Source organism: Schistocerca serialis, chromosome 5 (assembly GCF_023864345.2).
Source record: "Schistocerca serialis cubense isolate TAMUIC-IGC-003099 chromosome 5, iqSchSeri2.2, whole genome shotgun sequence".
Lineage (NCBI taxonomy): Eukaryota > Metazoa > Arthropoda > Insecta > Orthoptera > Acrididae > Schistocerca > Schistocerca serialis.
Genome location: NC_064642.1, coordinates 647,077,622 through 647,102,343, shown reverse-complemented (window position 1 = coordinate 647,102,343; position 24,722 = coordinate 647,077,622). Strand labels below are relative to the sequence as shown.

Genomic DNA, 24,722 nt, shown 5'->3' with positions numbered 1-24,722 from the left:
CCATCACTCTTGTTTGTCGGGAAGTAAGGCGGGAGACTGTCAGATTGGTATCCAACTGCTGTCCAGGGCGTCTCCAGACACGTCTTCACTGGCCATTGGGACTCAATTCGAAGTTAGGCTATCACTCAAGAGAGTGAGTGAAATTACAGGCCGAAGACATGCCAAGAGAAGCCCTGTACAGCAGTGGGACACCAACCTGTCTGTTGTCCGCCATACAGCCCGACAACCAGGAATGATGGTGTGGAGTTCCATTTCATTTCATAGCAGGATCCCTTTGATTGTCATCCGCGTCACCCCTACAGAAGAACGGTACGTCAACGATATTCTACACCCCGTTTTGTTGCCTATCATGGCAAGCCATCCTGGGATTAAATTAGCAACGTTATGCTCGCCCGCACACCACTTATCATTGTGCTTGGCAAACTCTAGCTTGGCCTGGAAGGTCGCCGTATCTCTCCCCATTTGAGAATCTTAGGAGCAGCTCGGGAGTTCGATGATCTATCGCGGCAGTTGGAGAGAATTTGGCACCTTATCCTTCAGGAGCACATCCAAGAACTCTATCGGTCAATTCTAAACCGAATAACTATTTACATAAGGGCCACAGGTGAACCAACGTGTTATTGTTAGCTTGCTCAATTTGTGAAGTTCTTTCTCTTGAACAAATCATCCAATTTTTCTGAAACTGTATTTTTTTTGTCTGTACGTGTACGTTACACTATAGATTTCCGTCCCATTCGGATAATTCTTTATGGTGCTCTTTTGGTTTGTTTTAGAGTGTATTTTCCCGGCCAGTTTTATTTTCCCAGTCCTGTATATGGAGAATATTAGGAGGCGGTTTATCCTTGTTTGGGAAAAGTCTGTTATTACATCCGTTTGTTGGATGGTACCTGCCAACCATTCTTAGATTCAGTCACGTACTTGAAAAAATTCTCCATATGTTTCCACTCATACTGTTAACCAGTAAATCATAAAACCTCACAAGCACTTGATTAGAATTAACGACTGCTAATGTCACCCTCATATGCCCACAGCGACAACGACGACCATACAGCTGACTGTTTGCCAGAGGGTGACGTCACTGGCAGGGACTCACCTTGCGCACCAGCTCGCCCACCATGCCGTCCCAGCCGCCCTTCACGTCGGGGTTCTCCGCGCCGTACTTCCCGTCCTTGACGATGCGCAGCTCGTCTGAAACATAGGCCGAGCAGGTCATCAACCTCGAACTCAAGATACCTACGGCAATACTGGAGGAGGTTCCCAGAAAGTGATAACAAATTCACATTTGTACATGAAGTGAATATGCGACACATTTCCATCCACCACGAAGGAAGGTTACATGTTTCGAGGAAATATTGACGTACGTCAACGGACGGTTATTAACTGTGCTGTGCGAAGGGTAGCTGAAGAAAGATGGCGATGCCTTCGGTTGTATGCACCATAGCAAAAAAAGGCTCTAAATTATAAAAACAAATTTGTGTTTATGAAATGCTTGTCATCCTTTTCCTGTAACAGAACACTGAAAGTGGCCGCTTCCAAGCAGATATTCTCGCAGTGGGCAAAGTGTGGGTGCATTCTTGTTCGCAAGAAAGGAGGAGGCAATTCTTTTCAGTCAAAAAGAATGAGAGGCAATTCTTTACTGGCAAGGTCTGTTTAACTCTCTTCTAGCATATTAATAGGCAGATTTTGGAGCATCAGTGTTGTGCAGAACAATGGATGTGGCCGGTAAATGCAATATTCAAGAATGAATTGGAACTAGGAATAGTTTTTTAACAAAGTAGTGAGCTCTAGAGGTGAACATGTCGTCCGTGATAACGCTCATCCCCATTCGTCAAATGCATATGAGAAACTGAAATCCTGGAATTTGGAGCACCTACCTTAGAAGAGGGATGCCGTCATTTCGGATGCGTATGTGTTCAGATTCCAGATGGATATGTGAAAGGGGCGACTATTTGAGAATGATGTCGAGCAATATAACAACACGTTCTTGGTTGATGAAAGAACAGAAGGCATACAGGGTGTTTTTCTTAACTTGAAGCAACTAAATATCTCGAAAATGATACATCGTACCAGTAAAAATATTCCAAGTGAAAAGTTAATATCAGTAACGGGAGTAACTGTCTATGCTACATTTGGTCACCTTCTAACATCCCTTCTGTGTGGGAGAGGTCAGCTTTGTGTTTCCAAATGGGAGCCGCCCCAATTTTTACTGCATATTTGGATTCTACCCCAAAAAATATGTACGGTTTACTCAAACCATTGTTTTCGATTTGTGGCAGATGACACTGTTATTGACAAATATCAGGTGTGGCTGTTTGTGCAATTAAGAACCGAAGCATTTGATTCTACATTTCATTTACACTGTAAATGTAAGCCTCTGTGTTCTCACGGTTGCTTCTTAGGTTCGAAATTTACTTTGGTCTTGCAAATTTGATTGTACAGTACAATATGCTTAGCCGCTTCAGTGTTCGATTTGAACCCACTACGCCTAACGTGATTCAGGAGCAACGATGTGGGTGTAATGATTTTCTGTTTCCATCGGAATGCTTGATATTGGCGAGTCCCTTGCTTCTCACCATTGAGGGGCTCACTTGCAGTGATACTTGCATCTCAAATTTACCGTATTACAATGTTTGTGGTTTGCATTCTGTCGTTAACCACGAAGCGGCCAGTGCGGGATTTACAGCGGATGGATGGAAATACATAATGAAATCAGCCACTCTCATGGTGGGGTTCGAGGGCGTCACCGAAATGAAGCATTCCAGTGGTTTTGACACCGATCACACTCAACCCCGGAGGGAACAGAAAAACACGTTAGCATACAAGCACTTTATTTGCCATAAATGTCGACTTTTCGAAATATTTTTTGTATTGTACTATAGCATTTGCAACACTTAAGTAACGTTTGAACATCAGTACCAATCATAAAACGCAAAGGTTCACATTTACACTGCAAATGACAGGAAGCATCGAATGCGTCGGGTCTTAATTGCAAAAACAGGTACACTTGACATTTGTCGATTACGGTGCCATCTAGCACGAATGGGAAACAATGATTTGAGTAAACAGTACGTCTTTTAGGTGTAGAATCCGAATGTGCTATAGAAATTGAATGTTCGCACTTGAAAATATAAAGCTGACTCCGCCCACGGAGGAGGGGTGTTTAAGAGATGGCCAGTTCTAGCACAAACAGGTCCCCAGTGCTAATATTAACTTTTCACCGAGAATATTTTTTTTACGTAACATGCGTTGTCTTCGAGATATTTAGTTGTCTCAAGTAAAAACAAATTCCCTATATATTTGCCACACTTCAAAAATGAGGGTGATTGTATTGATAAAAGGCATAACACCAGTATTTGTTATTTAAATATAATATTCACAGTAACAAAGATTTTTCTTGCTTGTTGACAAACACTTCTAAATGCTACTAAAGCAGAAAAAACGTCGAACAATTTTTGTTTAAATGGAAAATATTTGTACCATTAAGAACAGTAATAACGTAAATCCAGTTGTTAAGTATTGTGATGTTTGCAAAATTATTTATGATCTGTATCTATTTGGGACACTATTCGCCATATTCGTCAAACGATTTGCAGACAATATGTGTCATTCGTCTGTCAACAGACTTTACAGGTTCCCAATGGATTGGCGTGGTTGCACCTTTTAAAAATGACGTCTCTAAGAAAATCCTACATGTATTCTGATAGAAATAATATAAAGAAGTAAATAACTCCACTCCTACGATACCCTCACATTCCAGACACTCAGGAATGAGGGCATTATGTGGGGAAGGCAGAACGTCAGGGTCAACCGTGATCAAGTTGGTATACTTCACGTCCTCCCTCATCCTTCTCTGATAATAGGCTGTGCCGATTCTTCACTGATCATCATACTAACCCGATTATAATTCATTTTTTGTGAAAATTATCATGTTATAGTAAGTCTGAGTTACAGTAAGGTCTGTCAGTAAAAAATCATCCTCACTCCTACTGGGGTCAATTATGCTATTTACAGCATACCTAAAATCTTCTGCGGCAGTGAAATATCAGGTATGGCACATATTCCTGAACATACTGTACATGACGTAGGATGCAATGGTCGTGGAATCTAGCGAAATCACGGGTGTCTGAAGCGTCAGCATGATCTGAAACCATTTGCGTGAGCTCATTCTTTTATGTCACTCATGTTCAGAAATAACATAAAACTTTGAATGACTAGAGATAGGACTTTCATTTTCTCAGGACACGTACATTAGTATATTCAGCAGAAATGATTAACATTTCAGTCTCATTGGTTCAGCATGTTTCCTGTTGTCTAGTAGGCGCAGAATCCGCCATGGGCCCTGACAACTTGTTCCGTACGTGATGGCATCAATGCGTATAAGGCGCGAATGGCGCCCTGTGGTATAGCCATCCACGCCGCATCCACCTGGTTCCAAAGTTGATCTTTGGTGGTTGGCACTGGGTCACAGCGCTGCCCCAGTCGTCTCACCATATCCCACACATTTTCAATTGGCGACACGTGTGGTGATCTGGGTGGCCAGGGTAAAAGGCTGACACCCTGTGACACCAAGAAGGCACGTGTTCGTGCAGCAACATGTGGTAGTACATTGTCTTGCTGAAAAATGGTGTCCGAGGCGTTATCCAGAAAAGGGAAGTCATTCACTGGTCACAGTGCCCTGGACACGCACCAGATGTGATTTGTGGTTGTACCCAATAGCACCGTGCCACACCACAAAGCAATGAGTTGGCACTGTATGTCTTGTGCAAATGCAGTCACTGTGATGCCACTCCCTCTGTCCACGATGAGCCAAAATGCAGCCATCCTTTTCAAACAAGCAGAACCTGGATTCGTTCGAAAACACTACCTGATGCCATTCCTGTCCCCAGTGACGTCGTTCCGTACACCATGTTTCTGCACATTCGTCAAAGGTTGGCATGTAACCCATGCCGTAATGAACTGCAATGGGCTCTGACTCCTGATAGTGCACGATGTGTTACACTATTCCACTGTTCTGCGGAGCCGAGGAAAGCGCAGATCTGTCCTGCAATGCCATTCGGATGAGGTGTCGATCTTCTCGGGGGACGGGCTGGCTGGTGCGACCTGACCCATCTCGTCTTGTTCTAGGCCTTTCATCAACCATTCGGCAGACACTCGTTACACTGTCGAAACACATCGTCCCACAGCAATTTCCGATGGCTGCAGCACACTTTCCCATGCGGCAATAATGCGCCCTCTTTCAAATTCACTGATTGGACGGTACGGTTCTCGCATACGTCTACGAGGCATCCTGCACGTCTGCTCAAGTCACACTGATCCATTTCCTTCGGTTTATATCGCAAACGAGAGCCGCAGGCACGTTTTACCGGTAGGTGGTGTTGCGCTGCGATATCAGCGTTGACCTTGAACCCGGAAGCCAACATGGTTCAAATGCTAATTTCTGCAGAACATATTAATGTACACGTCCTGCGAATATGAAGTTCCTATTTCTAGTCGTTCAATGTGTTCTGTTTTTTTTCTGAACATGAGTGTATAAACACACTGCCTCTTTCCACGCTATGTTTTACACAACATCTAAATGGCACGAACAACTGCTTCTGTGGCTGCAATAGCTTTCTACAGCCGTGAAATCACTCTTCTATCTGTTCAGTTTCACACCTATTTGAGGTGGAACTGTAAACCAACTCCAGCCTATCATACGCTGATTCGGAGCCATAATGAGCCCGAAGGTACCTTTTAGCCGTCAATGGAAGTACATGCAGTAAGAAACAATTTCGTACTTCAGACGAGTGCTGCCGTGTTTGAGTTTCCCTACATCGCTCACTACTGAATGACTGCGACAGTTTTCTCAGGTAAGTTAGCTTCCTTAGCCCTGTTTTTCTATTCACACTAGCAACCACCGACGTGACGATACCCACTCATTCGGAAACGCAAGTATCACTGTCGCTTTTGTACTGACGTTGTTTATACACAATATTTCAATTACAACTCGCGCTAAGGTGTTGATAGATGTAGTCATTTAAGAGCACGAGACGACTAAGAGTACGTGAATGTTTGGCTCAAGCTTTTATCCCAAAAATACGATTTACATTTTTTTTCTTTTCCATGTACGTTTCATCACGGAAAAGTTGACAGACTGCCACAGGCAGACAAATTTACAGTTACATTCATCACTTGTCTCGGAAATTATGCTTTTTTCATGCAAGTTAACAACTCTTAACTATGTGGTGTTCTCTTTATAAGGAAACTCAGTGGTTCCCTCGTAGGGTGGTGGGTGCTGATTGGAATGTGTTTATATATGAGCTAAAGACGGCGACCAGGATCGAGTTTGAGATCAAGTAGCATTCTTTTCGCCATGGTTTCAAGACTGTTCTCCACCACCTTCTCCATAACAGTAGCTAATATATTTGCTTTCGAGCGCAAAAAAAAAAAACAATGTCTAATTCAGTTTCGAGCACGTATTAACCGCTACACCATCAGCTGATACAACACTTCAGTTCACCGCTTCTAGCCGATTTTTTGTGCCGAACACCACAATGTTAGGCAGTATCACCTTTACTTGATAAGTTACTCAGCGTCCACTTGAACGCTAACATATTCCTCTAACATAAGAGACTGACTTCAAAGGCAGAAGAAAGGGAAGGATGAAGTTAAAGTTACAGCTGCCATTCTACAAGTAGAGAGTACAAGCGACTGTAAATATTGTGGAGAGTAATTACTGCCTGAAAGCTTTATGTTATGCACTTATAATGAAACTCTCGTCTTGACCACAAAATATTAATTTTATTTCTTCTTTGCGCGTTTGGCATTTCACCACTGTCAGAGGAACAGAACACCATTGATACAAAGTAGGGGGTCCAACTTAATCTTACTAAGCATAAGTGGAAGCTGACTTACGCTTAACAAGAATAAGTTGTTCAGTTGTACACGACATTTCGTGTCAGCAGTGTTCTGTTTCCTTGAGAACGGCAGTATGCTGATATGCGTAAGGAAGAAACAAAATAAATAATTTTTGGCCAGGGCGAGAGTTTCATTCTAATTATTACTGCTTTTCAAAATTTGCCCACGTAGAATTCTTGAAATCATTATTTGGTCAAACGGCCTTATATGACATATGTTGTTTGTATTGTACATCTTGTGTTCCTAACCGATTCGAGTTCTTTAAAATATTAGTGAAGTGTGTATGTTCTTCTTTTACCTCTGTATTTTGCTTTTTCTCTCTGTTAACGTTATCTATCTTGGAACGTAATGACTTAGTGTGTACGGATGTAACGTAATGTGTTATGTAAAAATTTATAGTATTATTTATTGTGTAATTTTATTTCTATATATGTATGTAATTTCACTGTAATTTTAGGAGCTTCCGCCCGTTACGAAAGTTAACATCTGTGAGCGATGTTACGAAGAGACAGTTGAGGAGCGATGGTACCTTATGTGCAGCGGCAACTGTGAGTGGAGTTGAATACCACGAACAAAATGGATGGTTGTCATTACCGGCAATAAACTGTGTATTGTCTGGTAGGGTATGAAGTATCACAGTTTACATGAGGGCCGTGTTTCTGAAGAGATTAATTTTGGTGATGTGCAAACAAATGGGCGGTCTGCGCAACAGGGTCGACATTCGACCAGCCGTACACGGCTGCTTCTGAAAATTAATGTTCTTAAAGTTAAATTAACCCGACTAGCTTCGTTCCGTTATGTCTACAGAAAGAGGGAAAGTTTATTATGATGAAATTTGATTTACTAGCGATCAATGAGATAACGGAGAGTAAGCACCAGAGATATTACAGCAGTCGTCTCAGGTAAGAAGTTGCAGCACACGCTTCTCTACAATCACATTGTCGACTGTTGATTGACATTTCGTTGCTGCGGGATGTCAGTACGAATTCTCTTCGATAAATATTATTAAATTGCGTTACACAGTTTCCACTCAGTTTTCGATTTACGTTCTAACAGTTCTCTTCTAATAACACCTCAAATTAAAATTACATTCTGTACTGCAAAATGCTATTTCAAATGCCACCACTTTACTTGGGGTTGTCCCATAACAACGCGCGTTGACAGATCGGTTTATGCTGAAGGCAATAGTTTCCTATTACTTATTTTGTTAATTAGTGGTTGTTTCAAAGCCACAGTTTAGCTAAAAATATTTTGAAGACACTGGCGATCAAGATTATATTATTTTGCTCTCTTAAAAATGTAAATACAGGTTATAGCAGATAATACTCTTGAATCAACAGAGGCATTTATAGTCCGTTAACAACGACTTGAATTTAAAACCGTTTACAGGCACATTATTTAAAGCTAGGCCGTCACTCATTGCTCGGTACTAATATTAATGTTAGTCAGGATCATTTCCTTGTTTGTTGATCGCTCTGCTTAATAAATAATGTTTCTCAACGAGGTTATTTTGAATACTAAGAGAACACAGATGCTAACAGTAATAAGCCAACAAGCATCATATTTGCTATTTTTGTGAAAGACATTTTCGTATAACAAAACTGCGCTGTCTACCCATATATCCACCTTCATTAGAAGACAGTAATCGAAGTTATTTATTATGACAGCAGCAGTTAGACAAATAATATTTGTGCCTATTTTATCTGTTTAAGTGTTCACCTATATGTATATATTTTGTATGTGACTGAAGTGTACTTGTGTTCCGTATCTGCGATCTCAGTCAATCTTTGTTAGGCACAGATTCTACCTAACAGAAAATGCCAGACACATAATCGTTTTGGATAGAAACAGTCTGCTTAGGGGTTGGACTAAATGTACAGCGATGTGTTGCTTTAATCACAACAGTTTACGAGGTGTTTTGGTGAACGCTTTGCTACAGAACCTTTACGTGTTATGTGCAGTAATGCACTTTCAAAATTTAAAAGCTAATTGTCAGGATGGGGGAAAAGTATCAGCGGCGTATCTGCTTGTAAGGCAATGTGAAAATCCTTATACGGCACTTACTGTATCTGACTGACCGTCCCTTCAACTTTTCATAAAACAGTCTTAACCGAACAGTAGCGGCAATAGGAGTCAAAGTAAAGAAGAAGTTAACACGTTTTAAGTCCGTCATCTTCTTCCATCAGCAAGACTTGATACGTAGTCGGAACACTGGAGATGTACTCTAGAATATGCTGCACCAGGAATGTAGTATATGCATACCTTTACGGATGCACTAGACATTACCATAATTCTTCCAACAAGCTTGTCAGTCTTTCCTAGTCTTACTAATTACTTTACATGGGCGGCCAATTTTAGAACAGTTCGTCGAAACAGGCAGTACCGACGTCAAAAGAGATTGTAGAACTGACCTTCTGTATAGCGTTTATTTAAGGAAAAATGGTTGAGAAATGATTTAGCTACAGTCCGCCTCCTAGGAGTATTAATGCTACAAGGCCAAAAGGGGAACTGTTTTGATTGGAAGGTATGAAAAGAGGTACTTGTGTTAGTAAACATCTGAGGACTGGTCGTCGGTCCTACTCCGCTTCAGAGTGTGGAAGACTCTTTCTGGAAACAGCCTAAGATACACATTCCGGAAACATCTCTTTCTGTTTTTGCAAAAAATTCCCAAGCAACTGAGCCTTTCGGCATTTTGATCCAGGCGGCAAACAGAAAGCTCATTCTCTATAGCGTGAACACACTATTAATAAATACGGACGAAGAACTGAACTAAAAGCTACTGCAAATATCGGAACGATAGTACAAGTATTACTGGCGACAGGGTGCTACATGTGTACGAACTTGGTTACACTGTTACGGATTGTTTACAATATTGCTTTGCGATTGGCTTAACTTCCAAAGTTGAGTACCAATGTACCAATCTGAGTAGTATTTATTCATACCCATGAAATATTACACAAACTACTTTCCACAGATTATGAAATGTAAACAGCATTGTATGCACTGGACAGAGCGACGGGGTGCAGCGATTAGTAAACTGGTCTATCCAGATTTAGGTTTACCGCGATTTCCCTAAATCGCTTCAGGAAAATGCCCGGATGATTCCTTTGAAAAGGACACGGAGCGATTTCCTTACCTGTCTTTGACACATTCCGAGCCTGTGCTCCGTCTTTTATAACTTCAATATCAAAGGGGCGTTAAACCCAATCTTCGTTCCATCCCCTTGTACGTATGTACCCGGTGATGTAATTTTATGTAAAAAATGTTACCTCTGACACAAATAAACTGACGAATAAGTGTTTACGAGCTAGATTCAAATGATTTTTAATTTGTGAACATTATCACACATTTTCTATAAAACTGAATCCAAACTGTAGCTAAAACGTGGTCAGGTTCCTTTTTTTCTTCATAAACACTTAAGGCAGCCATTACACTCGCCATTGCTCCTCAGCTAGGGCTACAAACGTCCAGATTTCCCAGGATTGGTCCTAAATGATCTTTACAACTTTGATCACGTATATTTCAGAAATGGGAATAAGTGGAAAATGCAGTTTGCGGCATAATGTTCACGCATACTTAAAGCTATTTTTTTTCCTTATTTTCCCACGCTACCTATTGACTGGCCATCCCCCAGAAATTGGAACTCTGTGGAATTTTTGGTACAGATCAAATCTGAAACCCCGCTCCTGCGAAACCCCGTTACACTTTTTTCTTTAGGCGGGACCCGCAGGAATTGTTTGCTCTCATCAGAGGAGCAACAGCACACATTAATGGGGACATGCTAGACTGGACATGGAACTGGAATATCGCTTATGTATCTTGTGTGCTAAAGATGGCGTGCACATTTAAGGTGACCATACTTCCGTCCTCCTCCCCTTCCTTTTCGTGACGGTCAGGATTTTTCTAGCTTTGTCTCGAATTTTTTTAAAGTCATTCAGGGGAGTAATTTGTCCCGGACTTAACAATTATGAAACAAGTTATCCCGAATTAAATGTTCTTTTCACATATGTCTGTATGCTGGTACTGAAAGGGTATTTTCCAAAACAAGTAACATGTGGGGCAGTGACAAAGCACAGTTTATTCGAGAAACTACGAGGGCAGTGTTAGTGGCTAGAGTGAGTTCTGATGAAACTTGAGCTGAATGTTTTCATATGTTGTTGGAGAATACAGACATGCTGAAGAAAACTTACAGCACTGGTAAATACTGTATGTCTGCTCGCATTCCTTCACCTTAGGAGATAGTAATAAGAAATAAGTTAATGTACTTTTTGTAACACATTAAAGCGATATTTTACATTTATTACATTTAATTAAGACTTGCTTTTGCAATATCAGAATTTTGTAATGTGTCCCGAATTTGGGAAAAGAAAATATGCTCACCTGAACACAATGAAATCTGTCAAGCGGTTACTAGAGCCGTAGGTGTGTATGAAATGTATGCCGCAAACCGCACATTGCTATCTCTCCTCATTTCTGAAATACGTGTCATCAAAGTTGTAAAGATTATCTTGGAGCACCCTGCATTCTTTATAATTCTTTGTGGAGGCAATGAGAAGTCACCGACAATCGGTGACCGCATGCACCTTGCCGCAGTGGCCGATACACATTGGGGGGGGGGGGGGGGGGGGGGGGAATCACGGGGCGCCCCGCTAACACCCCTCCCCCCCCCCCCTCCCCTTGCGGCGCCGCATTGCCACCCACAACGTCCCCTCCAATCATCGTGCACGCTATTCGTTCGTTTCTTTCGTGAGTCGACTCGACTGAATCGAGTTATCCGGTAGTAGTACTTTCCTATTTAGCACGCTCGTCCGCGTCATCGTATTTTATACGTTTCTGTCTGGGATATAGATAGCTAGCTAACACATTCCTACGAGGAAAGTCTCGGCCATTCTAGTGATCTCGATGTGTTATTCTGTCTTGCATTTGTTCCAGCAAAGTCGCGAAGATTCTACTGTTTTCTTGTACAGAGAACCTTCGATACGAAGCGTTATAAATACGGAATATCCGCCGAATATGACTTGATTATTTTTTCATTCTATGTAGGCTTTCACTGCCGGCGTCTTTATCAGTAAACTCTTCCGGGCTAAGTTGCCGTGGTCGATCTGTAGAACTTCTTCTCCCTGACGTTTCGTTCTCAACTTCGGAGAACGTCTTCCGAGGTGAGTCGACGACTGGCTGCTAGGAGTTTTTTTTTTTTTTTTTTCCTTTATTGAATTTCAATTCCCCCCAAAGGGGGGCGGGCTGGCAGCAGCTTAGGACGCCGCTCTGCAGCCTACAGAGTTTCTGACAAAGAGCAGGAGAATAAATAATAATAAAAAACAGGCGATAAAATCGGGGACTTAGTGAGTAACAAGGTGAAAAGAAAATGGGGAAATTAAACAAGCAACAGAGGGATGATGAAGCGAATAAAAATACATACGGAGCAGACAGGGAAAACAATAGACAGTTAAAAAAAACACGGCGACAGTCTGGATTCTGTTCGCAAAGTATATAAAATTCACACCCAGCGACAGCATGGTTTCTGTTCGCAACACAACACTGAATAGGCACTAGAACACAGCACGAAAAAGTCGGCAAAGGTGACACCACAGTCGAGAGCAGGTGGGGGGAAACTGGACAGGAGATGGGAAAACAAAAGGGGGGAAAGGAGAGTAAAAGCGAAGGGGGGGGGGGGGGAACCGGGAAAGGAGCTGATGGAGGATGAGGACCCATAAGAGGGGTAGGGGGCAGACGCGACAGGGAGGGGGGTAGGTAGAGGAGGGGAATACAAAAGGACTGGGGGGGAGAAGGGAGGTAGGGAGAGCCGTAGTGGGGAGGAAACAGGACGGAAGGGGGGGGGAAGAGGGAGCCCAGGGAAAGGACAGAGGAAAGGAGGGGGAGGGAGGATCAGAGTTGATAGGAAGGATAAATGGAGGGAGAGAGGGCATCATCCGGTTATACGGATGATGGTTATACGAAAAACGAGATTAACCGAGCACTTCACCCAAATAGAAAAATGCCTAAAAGTAGGAGACAGCAACAACCATCAGCTGGAAAAGTATTTCTTCCGTTCATCCATAATATCACGGATCGCATTGGAAAAGTACTAGCCAAGTTTCAGGTAGAGACCATTTTTAGACCTACTAAGAAAATTAGTGAATGCCTAAGATCAACAAAAGATGCTCGTGTCACCCCCTAGCCACCCCAGGGGTATATAAAATTCCGTGTAGTTGTGGCAGGGTTTACATAGGAACTACAAAAAGAAGCATCAATACACGGTTGACGGACCACAAAAGAAACTGTCGCTTGGGACATATCGACAAATCGGCAGTAGCGGAACATGTTTTTGAGGATGGAGATCACGAAATAAAATTTGGTGAAACAAGCGTGCTAGCGAGGACGTCGCACTATTATTCACGTATGTATAGAGAGGCAATTGAAATCCACAAACATCAATACAATTTTAATCGTAAAGAAGAAGGATTAAAATTGGATAAGATATGGCGGTCGACGTTGCATCAATCATGTGACAATCGATTGCCTACAATGGAGAGAACAGACGATAGCCAGAGATAGCTGCGCATCGACGCCACGTGACGTGTGGTGGCGCCCCCTACGATCTCTATATAAGCGGCGGCCTCAGCTCCTATCTACTGCCTCACCAACACAGTTAGACCGCAATAGACCGGTGATGCTGTATTGTAACATATCACCCCGGACTACAAGTCCATTAAAAAAAAAAAAAAAATCCTAGCAGCCAGTCGTCGACTCACCTCGGAAGATGTTCTCCGTAGTTGAGAACGAAACGTCAGGGAGAAGAAGTTCTACAGATCGACCACGGCAACTTAGCCCGGAAGAGTTTACTGATAAATATTGATTATTTTTTATTACGGTAAAAGTGAGGGTTGCGAAAGATATCTTTAGCGCTCCCTCCTTGAGGTTTTTCTGTATTCGCCACTGATTCGACGCCGCCTCGCCTGCCAGACAGCTGGATATTCTAACTGTCATTTGCCTTCTACTCACTGAGCTGCGTTAAAACTGACTTTCTTTACGTTAATATAGCTTACTGCAGATGAGCACAACGTTTGAGCGTAAACGTCTCTGTAATGTGCTTTCACAAATGCGATTTATTCTCGTGTGTAATTTATATCTGCTGACAGGTAGGAGGCGCGCATCCGCTGGCGTCATCAGCAAGATATGGAACATTCCACGCAGTACATCGTGAGCACCGGTCAACGTATCGTCAACGGACTGTATGCGTCCGGGAAAATAATCCGATTTGATGTCCGGGGTTTTTGAAGTCGGCAATGTTAATGATGGGAGGCCTAATTCAGCTATACATCAGCATAATTAGTTACGCGTTAATGGCACCTGGAACAATTTATTCCACAACAGTATATAATCAGTTCTAAATGACGAAAAGAAAAAGTACTCCATTCGGTACATTACTGAATGAACATGTATTATTCTTATTTTAAGTTTGGCATACCCACTGAGATATGTCTTCACTTACCCAAGAGGTTGGGCTACCCTCTGGCGGTATAATGTGCAGTGCTTATAAAATCTTCTGCAGGCTGGTTTGACTCAGAAGAATAAATGGAGAGCTGAGTCTGTTGAAAAGCTTAAAACTGGCTTCGGTTGAAAGAATGAATATATGGTTCAACCGACACTTGAAAAGAAAGAACGAATAATGCTGTCCAACTAATAATGCTGTCAATATACGATGCTACAACAGTGCAGAATGTTTCACTCGGTTGCTCCAACAGACTGATTTAACTCGAAAAAATAAATGAATAACTAAAATAACAACCAGCTGACTCGATTGTTTTCATTGGGTAACTCCCACAAAGTAGTTTCACTCGGAAGAATGAATGAATAGTTCAACCGATACGGAAAACTACAACTGAATAAGTCGATTGTTTTCTAACAACCGAAAGAATCCATTGTTTCCATTCGGTTATTCCCGTTATCAATGATGCTGTGAGGGCGGGTCGTGAGATGTGCCTGGGCATGTCAGTGGGTGAAAGAATGCCTCATGAAAGAGAAGGGTTTCACTTTCTAGACCTGGTCTGGCGTACAAGTTTATTATGGCCGTACGTTTTACTACTATTTCTGCTCTGGATGCACCGTTACTTTCAGTTGGTGATGACAGTAAACACTCTAGCAGTCGTCACAGCATTATCCTGCTGAAATGTATGGTTTCGCAGGGATCGAATGAAGGGTAGAGCCACGGGTCGTAACACATCTGAAATGTAACGTCCACTGTTCACCATCACGCCGGGTGATACCCCAGTATGGCGATGACGAATACACCCTTCCAACGTGTGTTCACCGCGATGTCGCCAAACACGGATGCGACCATCATGATGCTGTAAACAGAACCTGGATTCATCCAAAAAAAATGACGTTATGCCATTCGTGCACCCAGTTTCGTCGTTGAGTACACCATCGCAGGCGTTCCTGACTGTGATGCAGCGTGAAGGGTAACCGCAGCCATGGTCTCCGAGCTGATAGTCCATGCTGCTGCAAACGTCATCGAGCTGTTCGTGCAGATGGTTGTTGTCTTGCAAACGTCCCCATCTGTTGACTCAGGGATCTAGACGTGGCTGCACGATCCGTTACATCCATGCGGATAAGATGCCTGTCATCTCGAGTGCCAGTGATACGAGGCCGTTGGGATCCAGCACGGTGTTCCGTATTATCCTCCTGAACCCACCGATTCCATATTCTGCTAACAGTCATTGGATGTCGACCAACGCGAGCAGCAATGTCGCGATACGATAATCCGCAATCGCGATAGGCTGCAATCCGACCTTTATCAAAGTCGGAAACGTGATGGTACGAATTTCTCCTCCTTACACGAGACATCACAACAACGTTTCACCGGGCAACGCCGGTCAGCTGCTGTTTGTGTTTGAGAAATCGGTTGGAAACTTTTCTCATGTCAGCACGTTGTAGATGTCGCCATCCTTGTGTGAATGCTCTGAAAAGCTAATCATTTGCATATGACAGCATCTTCTTCCTGTCGGTTAAATTTCGCGTCTGTAGCACGTCATCTTCGTGGTGTAGCAATTTTAGTGGCCGGTAGTGTATATTGTACAGTATCTATAAAGAAGAGCCACTAGACAATTCAGGTAATTTTAGAACAACATATCTTTAAAATGGAGAGTGACTGAATACTCCAGTTTTATTTCCAACTTTGTTGTAAGGGGAGCCGGAGGTGCCTAAGCTGCCCATGTTAAAATCACTAAGTTTGAGGAACATTTATGGATAAACTGCCAAATAGAAAAATTTGAATTTTTTTTACATATAGAGTGGTTTAGTATTGCAGTTATGACAGAGGGATTTTGGAGTATCTTTTCTAGTTTCCTTCCAATTATCTTTTTTATTAATGATCCAATTTTTTTTTTACAAATAATTGCTTTATAATTAAACTGAAATGAAACTACTGAACATATTGCCAAATGGTTGTGTTACAATGTAAGTTTGACAACTAGGAGTGCTGTATAAAAATTTCATCTCTCTAGCTTGAGTGGATTTTGAGAAAATGTTCCTTATATTCGAAAAATTCTAATTTACGGGAAATGGCTATCAAAGTTTCTCAATACATTCCTGCACTATAGGATGGATTATCAGGGTCTTCTTCTTCATCCTCCAAAAGCTTCCTCTTCTGTCTTCTTTTCTGGCCTGTTGTTCCATCATACTTCATATGCCTTTCTCTTCGTTCTGCTCCTCTTATCCTTTCTCTGTCAATATTTTTTAGTGCTCGTACAGTGTTCACCCCAGCTGTAAATCCTAATGCCTTCAGAACTTCACACTTCGCACTGTTCCCTTGGTTGTAGGTTGCTATTGCATCATAAATGCCAAAGTGCAGTGTTTTTATGCTTACAAACACCCTTTTAGGAATCACTTTCCAAATCAAATTGTTTACGCTGTCATTAGGATTCTGCGTCTTTCCGTGTAGACATTTGCGTAACAATTCTGGCTGTGCTAAGTCATGAAAAATTGGTTTTACTGCATTTATGACAGCTGCTGGCAAACCATGTTTGTGATCATAGTCCTTTGTTGCATTATATTTGCACCAGGAATCTTTTGGGCACAGGCTGTGTTGAGGGTATTCATTGGAAGAGGCAGTATGAAGGAACAATGCCCACACTGCTTTTCGCATGTCACTAACATTACTAGTATTTTGCCTTACACCATACCCATAGTATCTCTGTAGACGTTCAATCGCCTCATCAGTAAGCCTGCCTCTCCCTCCTTTCCATCACTGAGCTTACTTGAACCCAAAGTTTGTTTGAGCCTTTGAAGCTGTGCACCCATACGCTTTTGCACATGCCCAATGCATTCCAACTTTTCAACTACAGATTCATTTCCATATGGTTTCAGTTCCTCTATAGTCTTGAAACCTTTGGAGTCACCATCCCCAAGGTAGTATTTGTACCTAACGTTGTATCTGGGAACTGAACGTTCAAAAATTTGTTTCACTCCATCCACTTCCATTGCTCCACTTGATCCACCAAAATTTGTCTCACAGCTTCCACTGTGCTATCCTTTGATTTTATTTTTGCACCTACAATGTTTTGATAATATTGCAACATCTATCACTTTTGTACTATCACCGCAAGTAGCAGTTACAACCCCATTCAGGGATTTATGACCCCTCTTTTGCCAGGAACCATCTAATGCCACTACCAAATCCCTCTTAGCGCTTCATTTGTCACAGAAAACAATGTAGCCAACCCTTGCACACTCGCTGTATGCGTACCATAAGGCGCTGTATGCGTAACAGGCCGAGAAAATCCCAAGCAGTTCGCCAGGAAGTCACGAGGGGGTGTAAGATGCATTCAGCGGCCGCCCATTTCCTCTGCATGCGTGGGGGAAAATGGTAATAACTCCACTTCTAGGGCGAGTAGAGCAATAATTCAAAGTTTACGTTAAAGAGGAATGTTCCAATTAATTTTCGGTAGCAAAAAAAAAAATTGTAATTTTTTGGATTTGACCACCTCCGGTTCCCCTTAATTTTGTCTGAATATGCCATTTCAAAATGATTCAAATGGCTCCGAGCACTATGCGACTAAACCTGTGAAGTTATCAGTCGCCTAGAACTTAGAACTACTTAAACCTAACTAACCTAAGGACATCACACACATCCATGCCCGAGGCAGGATTCGAACCTGCGACCGTAGCGGTCCCTCGGCTCCAGTGAATATGCCATTTGCTATTGCTCCTACTTTTCTTTAGAAGCTGAAAAGAGACACAATGTATAGAGTAGATGCACACTGCAGATCGAGCCTCTTTGGATGAGATATGCTTGGGAGACAGTTGTTGCCGCAGAGCGCAGGGCGACCACTCACAGTTGATGCCGATCCTGCGGGCGATGAGGTCGGCCAGGTCCTTGCAGTAGCCCTCGAAGCGCTCGTTGCCCCTGAGCGTCTCGCCCGGCATCGCCTTCCGCATCATGATGTACGGCTCCTCCTGTCGACACGGAACACTGCTCAGAGTCGGCGGTGGTAACCGACACACCAGTGGACTATTGCCATCTTAGCTAATATAGGACCACACAATGCAAACTCCAAGTTGGAATATTAGAAGTATAAGGAAATGATAGATTGCTACTTACCGAAAAGATGATACGCAGAGTTACAGATGTTGAACTGCAGGCATCTTTACGGTAAGTAGAACTCCATCTTTCCCTTATACTGTTTGTAGTATATCAGATTAACATGTGGCACTGCTACAGGCTTTAGTGCCAATATAACTAGAATGTCTTTATTTTCAACAACGCGTGACTGGCACTCCCTACGTATTCCTGTCCTCCTAGTTTGCACACAATCTGCACCCCCTCGAAAATTCTCTTAGAGAGTGAAGAACCTATGTGAACATCACTAACATCGACAGCAAGTCAAAACTGACTCATTTAGTTTAAATAAGACAAAATTACTCAACTACATAGAGTTTATAATACCGTACTTTGACGTGGCGGACTATATACATACGTTTCGTCATTTAAATTCAATAAATACCCAAACTGAAATGAGGTACCCATTTATGGTTTTTCCCCTAGCCTCTCGTATACTGATCAGTTCCGGATTTGCTATACTTCCCACAAAACTGATGTGAACTGCGGGACCGTATTATCCCTGACAGCCACCCTTCGAAGTCTTATTGATAAAGGAAGTAAATTGGCTGTATGTGTCCGCGATCATTGTAAATATTTAGTGAATAAAACTGTCTAGATCGCTTAGTAAATTTTATTTATTACACCCTTTTGGCTACTTCCTTCATCAGAAATCAGCAATTAAAATTAAAGTAACATAACGAGGGACAGGCGTTTCTTATTGCAAAAAGACGAAAAACTAAAAGTTAAGGGATATTAAGAATCGTTAACTTACAAAAAACTTACCGCTTGCAAAATAAATTTCACTGTCATTATTATGAAGCTATGCCTAACCGCGGTATGAAATTACTACCTCGCTCAAAAAATTATAGAAAGATTTAAGTTCGGCGGACAGGTGACGCCAGCGCAGAGGAGGTTTATCTTCAAATTTTATTAATATTATTTATTTTTCACCATTTACATTCATAAAAAGACAGACACTCTTTCAATTACCAACATACAAACTGTAAAACATGATTTAAATAAGTATAGTTGCTTACTTATAAAATTATCGGTTACAGATGACGGCAATAAGTTTATGTGGATTTCACGTAGTTTTGACGAGTACTTGTTGAATACACTGCACAATAGTATCCAAGCAACAGTCGTATTAACTATAGTATTATATACAGTTCCCATGTACATAATATTGCATTATAAAATTATTACTCATTGTTATAACTACACTTGTCTGATAAATGAAAACAAGCCCTTATAACCTAAAACTCAGCCAAACATTGTACTGTAATGTGAAGACTTGTAAAACAGGTTATAAAACAGAAAGCTACCTTATTTTTAATTAAAATAAAAAACTTGTACTCTGCCCAACATGTAGCAACTCACTCGGCAAGCCTTACACCTGCACATTGCCCACTCCTACCGTAAAGAAGATTTAGCCACCTTACCCAGCGGTCCTCAGAATCCTTCCTGCTTTAACTGAATAATAGTCTTCCTGTCCGTAACACAAATCTTCCCCTCTATTCCCCCTGCAAAACAAGTTATTCTTGAATCATCTTTTCCATTATTTACATTATCTCTATCATTTCCATCCCACATCTTTTCCAAAACAGTCTCCCATAACAGCCGCCCTCACCTATAGCCCTTTTCTTTCTCCAATCAAAGTAATATATAATTCATCCATCCCTATTCCCAATTAGTCTCATGTCATGAGTCACCTTTATCACCGTCAGCAATGGAAAATATGAGTATTACTCATAGACCAACAACTGTCATCAAGTATTTTCAGAATATCTAAAAGTATTTCATAAATGTTTTGACTTCTAAACTAAATGTGTTTTAAATCTTACTGGCTAAAGAGCGGATGTAAGTGCTGCCACACTGTATATTTTGATGACATGGTGTTTGTGTTAAATAAAGGCCGATAGAAGAGGAAAAAATGAATTAAATTAATAAAGAATAAATGAAACTGTTCGCATTACTAAGGAACTATTTGTTCCAATGTATAAGTATGAAAACGATCTTCCACTGTGTACTATTCGCTTAACTGTGATTATTTTCAGCAAAATCAACTACATGAGGCAGTGTGCTATCAGCTTGTCAAATACATGTCCTTTCGTTCCATCAGGAGGACAAATCAGTTAGGACCCTGCGCAGCCCCACGATGAACGACGTGCAGAAATGTTTTGATCAGTACTAGGCACTAATGTAGTTGAAGGTGGACTCAAGTCGGCGCTGCTTTGAAGACAGTCGCCATTAACTGAGTATATTCCGTAAGTGCCTTTTTGGGCAACATTAGACTTTTTACATCTGTGTCTTTCCGGCCGAACTAGAGAGCACGCTGTCCATGGTAAACTCTAATTCACTACCACTGAGAAGGTCGATTTTGTTGAAACTTATCAGAGCATAAGGACAACACCATGCACTAATACACAGCTAGAATATGTTCTTTCGCACTGCAAATCACATTTTTACTTTCGTGACTGCGAAACTACATACGACAAACCTCCTTCCTAGAATCCATCATTAGAACCACCATCTGCAAAGACCAGTTCCATTTTATGAGCACACGTTATCCTCTAGAAATGTGGAGTAAATAAAGTGGCCTGATCCTAAAGTCTGAGCACCCAGTGACTATTACAGTCAAGGTAATATCCAATAACTGCCTATAGCACACGAAAACCGAAAGTCATGCTACTGGCCATTGAAATTGCTACACCACGAAGATGACGTGCTACAGACGCGAAATTCTACCGACAGGAAGAAAGTGCTGTCATATGCAAATGATTAGCTTTTCAGAGCATTCACACAAGGTTGGCGACGGTGGCGACACCTACAACGTGCTGACATGAGGAAAGTTTCCAACCGATTTTTCATACACAAACAGCAGTTGACCGCCGTTGCCTAGTGAAACGTTGTTGGGATACCTCGTGTAAGGAGGAGAAATGCGTACCATCACGTTTCCGACTTTGACAAAGGTCGGACTGTAGCCTATCGCCATTGCGGTTTATTGTATCGCGACATTGTTGCTCCCGTTGGTCGAGATCCAATGGCTGTTAGCAGATTATGGAATCGGTGGGTTCAGGAGGGTAATACGGAACGACATGCTGGATCCCAACGGCCTCGTATCACTAGCAGTCGAGATGGCAGGCATCTTATCCGCATGGCTGTAACGGATCTGCAGCCACGTCTCGATCCCTGAGTCAACAGATGGGGTCGTTTGCAAGACACCAACCATATGCACGAACAGTTCGACGACATTTGCAGCAGCGTGGACTATCAGCCTTGACGCTGCATCACAGACAGGAGCGCCTACGATGGTGTACTCAATGGCGAACCTGGCTGCACGAATGGCAAAAAGTCATTTTTTCGGATGAATCCGGGTTCTGTTTACAGCAGCATGATGGTCGCATCCGTGTTTGGCGACATCGCGGTGAACGCACATTGGAAGCGTGTATTCGCCATCGCCATACTGGCGTATCACCCGGCGTGATGGTATGGGGTGCCATTGGTTACACGTCTCGGTAACCTCTTGTTCACATTGACGGCACTTTGAACAGTGGACGATACATTTCAGATGTGTTACGACCCGTGGCTCTACCCTTCATTCGATCCCTGCGAAACCCTACATTTCAGCAGGATAATGCAATTGCCGCAAGTTGCAGGTCCTGTACGAACCTTTCTGGATACAGAAAATGTTCGACTGCTGCCCTGGCCAGCACATTCTCCAGATCTCTCACCAACTGAAAACGTCTGGTCAATGGTGTCCGAGCAATTGGATCGTCACAGTACGCTAGTCACTACTCTTGATGAACTGTGGTATCGTGTTGAAGCTGCATGGTATCGTGTTGAAGCTGCATGGGCAGCTGTACCTGTACACGCCATCCAAGCTCTGTTTGACTCAATGCCCAGGCGCATCAAGGCCGTTATTACGGCCAGAGGTGGTTGTTCTGGGTATTGATTTCTCACGATCTATGCACCCAAATTGCGTGAAAATGTAACCACATGTCAGTTCTAGTATAATATATTTGTCCAATGAATACCCGTTTATCATCTGCATTTCTTCTTGGTGTAGCAATTTTAATGGCGAGTAGTGTTGGTTGGTTGGTTTTTGGGGAAGAGACCAAACAGCGAGGTCATTGGTCTCATCGGATTAGAGAACGACAGGGAAGGAAGTCGGCCGTGCCCTTTCAGAGGAACCATCCCGGTATTTGCCTGGAGCGATTTAGGGAAATCACGGAAAACCGAAATCAGGATGGCCGGACGCGGGATTGAACCGGCGCCCTCCCGAATGCGAGTCCAGTGTGCTAACCACTGCGCCACCTTGCTCGGTGCCAGTAGTGTAATTAAATTCAAGGTAGTATAGGGAATAAATTAGTTATCACGTATATTGCTATTTACCTCACTGAAAATAAAAAAGAGGTAGAGAAGTTTGAGAAGAGATGACCAATATTTATGTAATAATTTCAAACTGAATCATTTTCATATGAGATATGAAGAGGTCTTCGGAAGAAAGTACTAACACTTGTAAGTAGGCTGTTTAGGTTTTTTTATTGGTAACGCCACCTCTGTATGAAAATCACTGGCTGTGCTGTGTGCAGTCTGTGGCTGCTTTGCATTGTTGTAATACTCGCCATTGTAGTGTTTAGGCAGCTGGCTGTGAACAGCGCGTAGCGTTGCGCAGTTGGAGGTGAGCCGCCAGCAGTGGTGGATGTGGGGAGAGAGATGGCGAAGTTTTGAAATTTGTCATGAACTGCTATATTTATGTATGATGATATCAAGGTAAATACATTGTTTGTTCTCTATTAATATCTTTCATTTGCTAACTATCTCTATCAGTAGTTCGTGCCTTCAGTAGTTTGAATCTTTTATTTAGCTGGCAGTAGTGGCGCTCGCTGTATTGCAGTAGCTTGAGTAGCGAAGATTTTTGTGAGGTAAGTGATTTGTGAAACTTATAGTTTAATGTTAGTCAGGGCCCATTCTTTTGTAGGGATTATTGAAAGTCAGATTGCGTTGCGCTAACAAAATATTGTGTGTCAGTTTAAGGACAGTCGTGTATAATTGTTCAAAGGGGACGTTTCGCACTGAATTAGGAAAGATTAGACTGGTCACACTATCTGTTGTACATTCGAATGCACCAGTTGCTGGTGACAGCTAATCCGACATGTGTCAGAAGAAAGCGCTGTCTTCTAGATATATTGTTTTATCTTACGGTATTTACGTTCTTGTTTTGGAACCAAGCAGATAATATGCAGTAACTCAAAATATGTTCTCCTGGGTTAGCACATTCTTTCGCCGACCCCTTCATATCTGAGGACAAATAGAGGACTTTCTAATAGAAAATGAAGACAACGACTTGAAACATAAGACATATCTTGCAAAACGAAGGGTGGAAGTTGTAAATTGTTTAGAATTTCGTCTGGAGTGATTCATGTTCGTGAGAGTGTTGCAAACAGCAAGGTAATACGATTTGATGAAGACACTGGTAGACAGAAACAAGGAAATATCAGTAACTTGAGCTCGTATTTTAAGGAGGAAGAAAAAGCGCGCATGCAAGACATCAGGCCCAGAAATAGTTGCCGAGCGAATTTTTGAGTCATTATTCAGATAGTACGCAGTTAAGACCTCCTGAATGTATAGCTTCTGATCTTCTGCAGTCAACATTTGTTTGTTACTTGCTCCGCTCCACTGTGGTCGCGTAATTCCTATAGCCGCGTAATTCCCGAGCGCGAGATACTGTACAGAGATGTGACAACCGGAGAACCTTATTCGCGTGACGCTAAATGACATGTTCCAAAACATGTCATTTACTCAAGAAATAGTAAGTAAAACGAGTACGTTATATCTCTACGTTATGCACATACACGCATGTTGTTGTTGTTGCTACATATACGCCTCAAAATAATAATGAATAAGCATAAACAACTGCAGAACTATCAAATGAAGTTAATTAATTTTAATCATGCTAATAACGTTGAGGAATGTTGCAGCTCCTCTAATTGTAGGTACTTCACTTTAACAGTGCCAGCTATATAGTTTAGAGAATATAATGTACAACAGTGCTGTTAATAATCGAACAGCGCTACGTTACTGCTTTAATAACGCACCCATTTATAGTCCAATCTTTTGTGCGGAATCGATTTCTGAGGCTCATATCTTGCTGCCGTGCTCTTTTCTTCTTAAAGCATGTGATCGAGTTGATGATATTTCCTTGTAATAGGGGGAGACG

The 24,722-nt window shown here is 42.1% G+C and overlaps 1 protein-coding gene across 1 annotated transcript in view; it reads right to left on the bottom strand.

Moving 5' to 3' along the window:
• Positions 1-24,722, bottom strand: part of LOC126481362 (glutamate receptor 1-like) — a 1,387,178-nt gene that overhangs the window by 215,397 nt on the left and 1,147,059 nt on the right. Inside the window, exons 11-12 of the mRNA XM_050105062.1 lie at positions 18,234-18,354; positions 1,094-1,188 (exon numbers count right to left, since the gene is read on the bottom strand). Coding sequence (XP_049961019.1) covers positions 1,094-1,188; positions 18,234-18,354 — 216 coding nt within the window. The remainder of the gene's footprint in view (positions 1-1,093; positions 1,189-18,233; positions 18,355-24,722) is intronic.